Here is a 12,710-nt window from a genome sequence, read left to right on the forward strand (position 1 = left end):
TGAATGTATCCACACATGTACAATACACGTATGTTCCATGCATGCATATCCATATGTACTATATATGCACGTACAATACATGTGTGTACATACATTGTACATGCGTACATACATTACACGTATACGTATGTACATTACATTTATGTCTAAATATGTGTACAATGCAGTAAATAAAATGCATGTAAGTTAACTTTTAATGACTCAAGCAAGTTAAATGACAAAATCAAACGATATTTAAATTTAGTTTTCAGCTTTAATTGTTCTATATCATTTTGAAATTCTCTGAATAAAAAATTATTTTCAGGTATTTTCATGAAATGTTTGACAATACAGATTTATTTTTTTTATAACATAATGCATGATTCATAGAAAGTTTTTAACTGGTAAGAAAAACGGTAAATTTTATGTGTGGAATTTATATTTAGAAATTCCAAATAAAATTATCGTTTGCTTTCTAAAAAATATGAGGTCGAGTTTCATATACCTTAGAATAATTTTAAAACAAATTTTAATAACTTTACTCATATAAATTTTTTTAATGTATGCACAATGTATGTGTATATTGTAATTACATATATTTAAATGTACGCACGTATTTGTACATTACTTGTAATTATGTACATGTATACGTTGTATGCACATGCATACATTGTGCATATAACTATTTTTTTGTACATCCATGCATTACATGCGCATAAGTATTAACAAAGTATGTAGTTATACAAGTACATACGTAAGTTGTACATAAGTACATACTTTGCGTGCACATATATCGATGTACATATAAATATGCATGTATACATGTACGCATTTTATTTACGCAACTATGTGCATATATTGTACCTTTAAATAACATTTTTTCATATTGTACGCAAATACGTACAATTTTATATGCAAACGTACATTGTATATACGTGCTATTATTGTAAATTTATACAATATATGCACTTAAGTACATAAAAGCATGCAAACGCATAAACATTATTTTCATATACGTTCATACATACATTGTCTATGTATACAAAGATACAAAGCATTGCCTTTTTGTACAAACTAACATACATGCGTACATGTATCATAAATGCATAATTATATGTACTAAGCATATGCGCATTGCATTAAGTATATTACAATATAATTATGAATATTGTACGTACAAACAACGTTTGTGCATACATTGTATGTATAGGAATCGCAAATTGTACGTTCATGCGTGCGTACATTCTATGTACATAAAAATATGTAAACACATGAATACTTACATAAAAAATTTGAGTATAGTATACAATCGTAATAACTTGTAATCGTATAGTTTGATTACAAGTAATCACAATTACATGTAATCAAATTACATGTAATCATGATTACATGTAATCATATATTTTGATTACTTGTAATCATAATTACTTGTAATCGTTTTTGTTGTGATTACTTGTAATCGCAATTACTTGTAATCATGATTACAAGTAATTGATTACTGTAATCAAAATTGTAATCATGATTACAGCTGTAATCAAAATTTTTTGAAAGTTGTAATCACGATTACAAGTAATTGATTACTTGTAATCATGATTACAAGTAATTGATTACTGTAATCAAAATTGTAATCATGATTACAGCTGTAATCAAAATTTTTTGAAAGTTGTAATCACGATTACAAGTAATTGATTACTTGTAATCGTGATTACAAGTAATTGATTACATAGCTGTAATTATCTGTAATCAATTACAGTTGTAATCGATTACTGTAATCAACGGCCAACTCTGCTACAAAGTTACTCAAAATGTGTGTTTTTCTAAATTATTTTTGGCTTTATCTTAGTATACGTTACACGCTGGATTTGCTGACGTTTGCGATATTTTGGAAGGCGATTAAGTGGATTTAGCGTTGTAGATTTAACTCATTTCCTTTTTTAAATATGTTATTCGTATTTATGATTTGTATAAGTTTTCAATACTTGAAATTCATAAATGCTTGTCGTATCATGTTCTGCTAATTTATTTAGGATATATAAGCTTTATATTTCATGCTTTTTTTTCATCGTATGTTTATGTATTTACCATTTTCTGGTTTCAAATTCACATTTTTGCCTACGCCAATTCTTGGTGACAATCGTAAAAACGTAATTTTAGCATTGGTAGCAGTTTGCGACCAGCGCCAATGCGTCATTTTGACATAGGTGGCATTTTTCAAAACCGCCCCTAACGTGTGCAGTGTACTAAGATTTTACTTTTATTTTTCTCTCTAACAAGACTTGGTTTGGGGTATCTTTTGATGGCATTATGAATCGCTTCTTATATTAGTGCATTTTGCAAAACAATCTTCTGTCTACTCAGACCGAGAGATTGCATAAAATTGGATATTTCAGTTAGATAAAAGACCTGAAACAGGCCTAAGAACTTTTAAAGAAATGGCTTTCACATAATAATGTAGATGTTCTACAGTGGCTAAGATTCCAGATATTTATTACTCATTTTTATTTATAATTTATAAGAAGATACATTGATGTGTTAAAAAACATCATTATTAAAATAAAACCTAATAAATAATAAATAAATCCCCATAAATGATTAATAAACCCCTATAAATAATTTATAAAATCCTATGAATAATTAATAAAACAAATATTAAAACAAATTGAACGCTTACAACCAGAATAAGATCAAATTCTAGCTAAACGCATCATTAACCATATTGAGTTTCTATTGCGTCCTACGTTGTTAATCTGCCGTGACTGTTGCAAAAAACATGACTATAAATTATTAACAGTTATGTTTCAATTGTTACACCAATTTTCTAATTTTTACAACTTATTAGAAAAGAATATTAAATAAATAAAATTTATAATCTAGTTTGATACTTTTAAACACGAAATTATTGTAGTTTATTTTAGTTTCTATGCTTATAAATCTTTATTCATGCATATAATATATAAAAATTATAATATATAATATAATAATAATAATAATAATATAAGTAAATTCTGCGATATAATACGAATTTGGTTTAAGTAAGAAATAATATAAAAGTTATTTGCTTTTTACACATTTAAAAAGCGATAAGTGGATAATAAGTATGAAAATTATACTTAATGAATAGAATTTTTACAATTGTTGTAAAATTTTTATTCATTTCTATATGCTAACTCTAATACGCTGAAAACATTTTTTTAACTTTCACTTTAAAGTCATAGCTCGATCTCATTTTATCTTCATTTTTTTCTGTCTAAAATTTGTTCTGTGCTTAGTTATATAATACCTATTTATATTTTACTTTAAAAATATCACCTATTACTGTAAAATAGTTCATAATTTCAAATCTAACAGTTAATTTTTTTCAATCACTTTACGCCTGCGTTATTTCAAAAATTTCAAAGTGACCATCTTACATGGTTTTGAAATTATCTTAATACAACCCACAACTAAGAATTAAACCATAATTATGCTTAATTAAAAAAAATATATAACGAAGCAAAGTAGATATGTAAAGCAATCAAATGAAGTAAGTCTAAGAAAATAACAGTATTAACAATATTTTATTAACGCACATCAAGATAATTTTCAAATTATACATAATTTACAAATTCTTCTTTGCATGTAATTCTTGAATCACATATTTCAGAACTGTCCATTGTTTGGACCCTTTCAAAACACAGTGGTCCCAAATGTACATTGAAATAAAAATGGAATATTTAAAATTATTTTAGGAAAAATATTTTAAAACTAAAGAAACTTATCAGTTACCTATTTTGCAAACGTTCTCAGTAACAGAACACACTGGTAAAATAAATATATTAGCGATAAGTGAATGGTTTACATTTGTTTTAAATGCATGGTAAGCTTAGAAATAATCACACTGCTATATTTTTTTTTTCTACTTATATTAACATGTATTTATCTTTTTAACAGTTGTGAAAAAATATTATTTAATATTTAACCCTAGATTTTTTTCTTTCAGAAGCAACAGCATGAGTCCTTCAACATTTCATAGGATGTCTTTCAAGGGATTGTGAAACAATTAAAACAAGAGTTCTTAAACTTCCTCCTTCTTTCTGTATGATAATGTAGTAATATTGCGACGCTTTTTTTCTGTTTTTGTTATTTTTAATTCCCAGAATTTTAATTCTTAAGGTTTTCAACCTTCAAAAAATTCAAGAAAAGGTTCTTTTCTAATAAATATTTTAAAAAAATTTAAGAAATTGTTTATTGCTCTTTCTTCTTGTTTATTGGTTCTTCTTTAACAATGAAATATGAAGTGCATAAAGGATTAACTATCCAAAACAAAATATTAAAACTAGGCTAACTTTAACTAACATAGTTTTTTGAGCCGCTATTTTTAATCTCTTCAATTCTTTTATTTTTCTAAAATCATTTCCAAAGCACTTGGGTAAAAATTACCGATCATTTTGGTGTTCCCATAGATCCAGAAACTCGGTAAATTACTCCATATTCTGATATTTTTGACCATATTTGTTTTCTAAGCTTAGACATAGTTAGATAATTACAATATTAAACAATTTTTTCAATATTTCAACGTTATCAAGAAGAAAAAAAATTAAAATTTAATTAATTAGTATTAAGCATTGTGCATTGTGAATTTCTTAATTGTGACCCGCACTTCCGAAAATTCTTCAAACAAAATTAAATATTTTTATTGTAATTTTTTGTGTTTTGCTCGCTTTAAATCTCTAAAATCTGAGAAAAAGCAATAAAATTTCTTCAGAAATTTACTATAAATCTTCAATAAACGCGTATATCCTGAAGTTTAAAAACCCTTGTTTTTTTAGAATGCTTATAAGAAATTTTATAACATATACTATACGACTGTTTGAGCACTTTAATAACTACAACGAATTTGGTAAACATAGGTTTTTAATATTTTCTATTACAAATTTGCTCTAAACTGATATTCTAAAACTATTTGAAAACATGTTCTGACATTTAACAGATTTACATACGTTTTAAAGAAATTTAGTGGCGTTAAGTGGTTAATAAATATTATATTATAAACGTCATTTTTAAAGTAGTATATATTTATTTATGTATGATTTTTGTGGCTTCTTTTTGAAACACAACTAAAAAGCATTTAACTTATGAACTGTATTGCATTGTGTATTTATATATACTTATTTGGAGTTTATTTTTGAAACACAAAAACTAAAAACCATTTAACTTATAAACTGTGTATTGCACAGTACCCAAAGAGTTTCAAAGAAATATGCTTGGTCACGACTCAATGGTTTTACTTCTCCAATCTTCAATTTTACTTACAGCTTTTTAAAAGTTAGGGCTGGAGGCATGGAGAACAAAGGACTGGTATGCCAAATGCATCAACCTAGACTCGGGTGAACACTGGACAGGAGTGGCAAGGGTCAACCTAGACTTGCGCTTACCTTATAAAGCTGGTTTTCGAAAGTTTCTGCAATACTTACTTCAGATTTTTTAATTAATAATTTTATACAGAAAAATTTCTAATGTATGCATGCATTAAATTTCAAAATATACTTTAAAATAAAAATAAATTATAAGCACAAAGTATACGTTGAGGTGACTAGTTTAAGTTAAGTTGACTTTAGTTAACTTGCTAGTAAAGTTTTCAATGGTAGGAAATAAAATAAAAAATTGTAATAACTTTATTTTTTAGGTGGAAATTTTATATTACTGTCTAGCAATTTTGAGGTGAACCCTCGTATTCGCTAAAATACTATTTAATATATAACACTTTTAAAATAAATTTTTAAGACTTATGATCAAGATTTGAAGAACAAATTTTAATTTGGTTCTTTTGAAAATTTGTATTTAACACGCCTACATAATTAGATTGCTAAATTTAAGATATTCCACAAAACTCGTAATTATCTCTAACTAAGAAACTATGATTAGGTTACAAAAGACGTTTTTTTTTTAATTTTTTAGGCAACGTCCAAAAATATAAAATAAATGTTAAATTGGAATAGAACTTTTGGAAAATTAAATGAGAAATAGAAAGTTATATATATATATATATATATATATATATATATATATATATATATATATATATATATATATATATATATATATATATTATAATAAGTGTAAAGCATAACTTTTGTCACATATTTAAAAGCATTAAATAACTAAACACAACTTAACTAGTGACAGTTGTTATTTTTTTACATAAGGAACAATATTGTTAGTAATTAGTTCTATTCATCAGTGGAATAATTACTAGTTATTATTAATTAATATTTTTTAAAAATACGAAGTATTTTTAAAATAAAGGTGCACACTATTAAATTTTAAGACGATTTCTTTCTTACGAAAAAATAATGTATTATTCTATGAAAGCTACTAAAATTCTAATGCTACGAGTTTTAATAAAATATTCTAAATTTTTGAAAGTATATTTTAATTAAATATTCTTTATTTAAATTCTGCATTAAGCATACTTAAATCGAAATATCCAATTTAAACATATTAGTTACTGTCCTTCCTAATAGTTAACGTTTCTATCCTAATAAGTCCGAAATTTAAAATGGTTTTTAGTACTTGAATAAAATTTGATTTCTTATAGTAAAGGAAAACTATTTTAAGTATAAATACCGAATTCAAGTTGTTGCTTTTTTTTCAAAATAAAAATCATAAAAAACTTAATCATCAAACACCAAGCTTATAAATTCATTAGACTTAAGTACAAAAATTTTTAAACAATAGTGCTATAAGCATTTTAATAAATATTATGCCTCACATTAAAATTTATAATGCTTTGTTAAGACAATAATTTTATAATTATTAAAGTTACTAATATTATTATAAAAATAGAATCTTTTTGATTTAATACATTTTTAATTAACTTTTTCAAAATCATTGCTTGCAGCAATGCAACTGTAATTTAGTATCACTATTTCCCTGATTCAGATAGACAAAAATCATATTGCATCAGGGGCAAAAAATAACATAGATAATCATATTAAACGAAATATATAAATTAAAATTTAAACCATGGTTAAGACAAAACTTTATTAGCAGCTTAATATTATTTTTAATTTCTAAACTCTAAACTATATTCGCCACATTTTTTTATAATTATTTTTTGTGAAATTTATATAGTAGTTATATCATTTAAATGCAGAAGTAAATTGATATAATAAAGAAAACTAATTATAATCATTTATTAGTTTATTGCATCTCAAGGAAACAAGCATTTTCTTTAATTTAATGAAAAATGTAACAAAAAAATGTGTTACTTCAATTCTTAAACTAAATAAGCAAGTATTTATTTTTAATAGTTAAATATATCTAACAGATATTTGAATACTAATTATTTATGCCTACTTGATTATTGTTATTGATTTTTTCCAAATAATTATTGATATAAATTTTTTTTTCATTGTGAGAAAAGCATAGTACGCTTAAAATTGTACATATTGCATATAACTAACAAACTTTTTAATTTTTTAATAGTTTTAATTGAAGTAGTCATAATGAATTAATAAATAACAAATTTCATATATTGATTCAAATATTTCAAATTAAGTTTAATAACTTCGATTATTAGCGTTCAATTTTACATAATCTGCTTAATAATAATAATATTATATTTTTACATTTACTAGTTTATTCTATAAATTCATTTTTATGTACAACAACATTTTTACAACAATGCAACACATAAATGAAACTTAACCATTCCTATAAATTAACTCTATCTCAGAATTTCATTCAACACATAAATAACATCAACATTATATTAATTGATCTTTTTTATCCTTTTTGATAGCATTGCGAAAAAGCAATGTACAAACATCACATTCAAAAATAAACATTTCTACTTAAATATTCTAAGAAGACCAACTGAAATCATTCATGTGGCAATGTTGCTTAACTTCAACAGACTTCAACACAATCATGATGACCAAAAAAAGTTTTTTTTCCGATGAGAAAATTTTAATTTTCAATACATCCATGCAGTCAAGTAAAGATCATGTTTGGACACGTTTGAAACTTCATGAGATATGACAATCGCTGTCATTGCTACATCCAGGCGCAGCATCCTTGAGTTTATTGGTTTTTTTGCTCGTGCGTCGAATGAGACTACGGCTACGAGGTTTTGTTTGCTTCTGAGAAGTCGATTGCTGTTGCGTTTCTGGACTGCTTTCAGATTCCCTCTGTGGACTTAGGCTGCTGTTAAACCTGAATAAAAGTTTACACATTAATTCCAGTTAATCACACTGAAGAACAATTATGTTTTCCTGCTGTATGAAATTTTTCAACGAATCTTAGATACTTGCTGATTTTAAATCTGCAGTCGCCATAAGCTACAGTTTTGCTTTTTTAAAAAAATAACATTTTTAGTCTGCTTTTTGTCGAAATATATAAGTTTAAAAACGTCATATGTAACAGGGAGCTGCATAAATGTTGCGACAAACTTGTATCGGAGTTAGGGCACATCTTCAGAAATAAAACTGCTTAGGAACCAATGACCGGAAAAATCGCCATTCGCCGTTGGGGGTGCATCTCTATTTTGAATTGTTTCTTCATGTACTTCGGAACTAGTCATTATAGGAAAACACGGCAAACTAAGCACAACGAAATTTCTGCGCATGGGTTTTTATGCAATTTTAATCCTAACTCCCCCAGAAGTTTATCGCAACATTTACGTGACTCTTTATTATATATAACGTTTTAAAACGCCTGCATTTCAACATAACCTTACTTGTATTGACACCAAAGATGCTTTTTTTAGTTTTAGTAATAGGATACCTGCAAGTGGACATAGTGTATCTCGATCCTGATTGGTTGTTGAGACGTGTCATTTGCTTATGTTAGCAACAATTATTTTCATTTTATTTTGAATAAACAAAGCTCGTTAAGTATCAATTCTCTTAAGTGGCATTCTATATTCTATACACAACATTACTTTATTAAATAAATAGAACGATTTTATCTAATTTAATGTATACAATAATAAACAGTGCTTTTTAAAGGTCTTTTTTATAAGGAATTAAATATTTGAATTTAAGAAACGAATTTGAAGAATTGTGGGATTTTAGTATTTACTTTATCATTTGTTTTGATTTACCTTTAAATTTTAAATAAATGCAGATTATTTAAATGAGCTCAAGAATAAAACGTAAACATTTATAGTGAAATTTTATTTGTTTTTTAAAATGAGGAATTCATAATTCCTTTTAGTAAAACTTATAATAAAAAATCCGTTATGATTAATGTCATAATTAATTCTGCAGGAATGCATTTTCAGTATCATAAATTTTATCTCTCATTACGATAATTCTTGAAAAATTTAAATGTAATTTTCAATAACAAAAATAATTATTATAGTAATCAATTGCAAAAATATTGATGTTGAATGTAAAATTGAGATTTATATCATATAAATAATCAAAAGATTTTATTTCTAAAATTATAATAATAACGATATAAAAAAATTGTTTATAGTTATTTTCATTTTTATTTACATAATTTTTAACGTTTTGAGCTTTTTATGTTTTTAAATATTATTCAACTGAGGATGTTTTTGAAAGCTCCGCAATGAATGAAAGGATGCTTTTTTTCGAATAAATTGCTTTTTTCATAACTGATGTGAGTTTGCAACAGTTACTCTTGACTGCTGGGTCAAATTTAACCCATCTTTAATCAGCGCCCTGTATTCTGAAAATAGCGCAAAACGTCAATATTGAGAAAAGCTACTGTTAAATGAATATGAAAAGCGTTTGCTGTCTAATTTTTTAATAATAATTAATAACTTATTCCAATGCTGTATTATCTGGACCCATAAAAATTTGCAAAAAATTGGAATAAAATGCATTGATTTTGATAATTTTCATCTAGGTAAAAAAATGTCCCCATGTTGGCGATTTTTAAGAAAGCTTATTAACTTTTAAATTTTTTCAGTTATTTGTCTGTTCTAATGCCCAGAAAATTCATTACAGCAAGATGGTATGTATAGTTTGATTGTTGATTCAAGTGTAAGACGCTTAAACTGTGTTTCTTTTAGTTTCCTTGGCAAAAAAGCTTCGAAAAACCGTGCTAAGATATTCTTTAAACTTTTATTTTATCAGTTTTCTCAATCTTGTTCTCGCCACTTATTATTCAACACTTTCCTTCATCAGCACATAATTGTTTATCATGCAAACATCGTGTCTGGACTTGAATTTGAGTAAATTGCAGTTAAATCTGACTTAAACACTTTCAAAAATCGGATGCGGTGTTAATTTATATCTATTATCATTTCATGATAGTCAAAATGCAGTTAATAAGCTTCACACACGCTAACACGCACTTCATATAGAAAAAACAAGATTGACCAAAACGTGACAAAAATGATGAATAATAATAGAAAAATAAAGTTTCCCCTCGGATAGAAATAAGGAAAAAAATCGCAGTGGGTTCAATATATTCCTATGCATTTCATGCAGAGCTCTAACAGAACTGAGATCATTAAATAAAGTATTAATTTGAAGGAAATAGGCTTTAATACCTTAAAGTCGTTTCATTATGACAAAAGAATAAAATAAGTGTTTGGAAATATAGAATTTGTGGACGAGGTTCCAGCAATTGGCCGAAACTCATATCAGATGCTGCCGAAAAATTCGACGATTTGATAAATAAATTAAGGGAAAACATAAGAAAATAGAAGTGTTCAATTTTATGTGTTCTCCCTCAAAATTGGTTTTAAAATTTATCAACACAATGTAGATCAGTTTATCTGATATAAACTGAACCTATTTTCAAAATAACTCCCATTTGGAGCTGCAAACTTTGCATCTCCAGAGGAAAAAATTAAGGGGCACTCTTGAAAATATTTAAGTTGGAATGAACTGTCATGCAGGTGAAAACATCATGCCATAGTTAGTTTTGAAAGACATCAATGCAAATTGTTGATAAACTTTGCAACTAATTTTGAAATTTGGAAAGAACTTTCTAGTTTCTTTAGTAAAAAACGTACATTTCAGTTTCCTTCCCTTTTACTTTAAATGTTTTTCCAAATTGTAGGTCATTTTTCAGTCACACAGCCATTTATTTATTTACTGGTGTCCTGACATGTTCTTAAAATCTAACTTCTGAAAGTAGTCTAGCTAACATGATTAAGATTGCATTATCAAGTTATATGAAAAACACTCCCAACAACTTAAATGTTGATAAAACACTTAAATGATTCGGAGATTCATGATCTGGTTTTCATATGATTTGAAAATCAAAACGTAAAAGGATGTTCGCCATTTAATAATAGCGTTACCAAAACTGAAAATGAAGGTAAGTTCGAACGTCAAAAATGCTGCTTTTATATCAGAGCCATGTCATAAATTAAGGAAGTAACGAGTAGTACCCTTCAGATTACGTGTAAATGATTTGCCACTTCACAAGAGGGCGTTGAAAGGAAATGTAAAATCCAGCTGACACAAATGTGTCCTAAACAGAGCAATACGATTTTTATTGACAGAAAGTAAATATACTGACTATATTATCAAGTGTTGGTTCTTTATGTGGGACACAGTAAAGGACAACTGATGTCTACAAATGCTGTAAAAATTTAAAGGAAGGGCGTTCCTTATTATTGGATATGCCAAGACCCAAGACAATCGAATTCTAAGAACTTTAATGAATATATTGCTGTTTTTTCTAAAATGATACAAGTGTTGCTATCACGGCTCGATGCATCTTTCAAGTAATAATTATGACATAAACAAAGGAATGGTGCGACTACCTTCTGCAACTAAAGATTGAATTGAATTATTTCGCATTGTTCTGTTCTAAAAAATTATTTTTAGCCTCGAATGTACATCCACTTTAAATACTCTCATGTGAATTGATTAATGATCTGTGAGTAAAATGAGGTGCACTCATCGTACATTCCTTTATAACCTTATTTGTGGTGCTGCTATTACTACTTTATGCTAAAGTTATCCCCCATGTCCACTATTCGTTTGAGAAACTCATGTACCAAACGATAAAAAAAATATTAATATTCAAACCCGTGGTAAACATTAATATCAGTAGTTTTAAAGTTGTAATACTAAAAATATATTATGATAAAAGAACACATACCTAAGTGGTCTACCGATTGTGACATGTGTACTAGATCGGCGCCTAAGAGCTGTATGTTCAGTGGGAATATTTATCTTGGCTAGTTGAAGGTATGACCTAAACACTTCTCTAATATTGGTGTTATCTTTGGCAGAACATTCCATAATTTTAGCTCTCAGTTTCGGTAATTCGCAAAACACCCACTCGTTCACATCTTCTTTCTTTACTTGACGGCGGTCTTCAGGGACATCACATTTATTCCCTACAACCTATTAAATTAACAAATATAATTAGGAAATGTTTCCGTTTTTAGCTTTTTATTTGTAACGTAAATATTCTCAGAAAACCTAGCAATGCTTGTCATGTTCACAGAAAAAAAGTTATGAAAAATAAATACTGTGCATTTAATTTATTACTGAAATTTTATAGAGACTAAATAAGGGTAAAAGATTTCAGAATAAGAATTATTACGGGGCTTGTCTTAATGGAAGTACGCATACTTCTCGAATTTGTCTTTAGTATAAATATTTTTTTAAATATATGTCTGTATAAAAAGCTCTTAATATTTAGCAAATTAATTTAATTTATGCTTTAAAATAAAATAAAGATTGCAAAAAGAGATTTTAGTTAGCTTTATTTAACACACTATTTCTCTTTAAAATATATTCCTGAATTATTTT

At 26.8% G+C, this 12,710-nt stretch overlaps 1 protein-coding gene across 1 annotated transcript in view; it reads right to left on the minus strand.

Annotated features, from left to right (window-relative positions):
* Positions 1-6,836: 6,836 nt before the first annotated feature.
* The window catches only part of LOC107448125 (ras-related protein Rap-1b-like), a 110,995-nt gene continuing 105,121 nt past the window's right edge, over positions 6,837-12,710 (minus strand). The window contains exons 4-5 of the mRNA XM_021144999.4: positions 12,052-12,299; positions 6,837-8,175 (exon numbers count right to left, since the gene is read on the minus strand). Coding sequence (XP_021000658.1) covers positions 7,989-8,175; positions 12,052-12,299 — 435 coding nt within the window. The 3' untranslated portion in view covers positions 6,837-7,988. The remainder of the gene's footprint in view (positions 8,176-12,051; positions 12,300-12,710) is intronic.

Source organism: Parasteatoda tepidariorum, chromosome 3, assembly GCF_982258835.1.
Source record: "Parasteatoda tepidariorum strain Cologne lab strain chromosome 3, Ptep-v5.0, whole genome shotgun sequence".
NCBI lineage: Eukaryota > Metazoa > Arthropoda > Arachnida > Araneae > Theridiidae > Parasteatoda > Parasteatoda tepidariorum.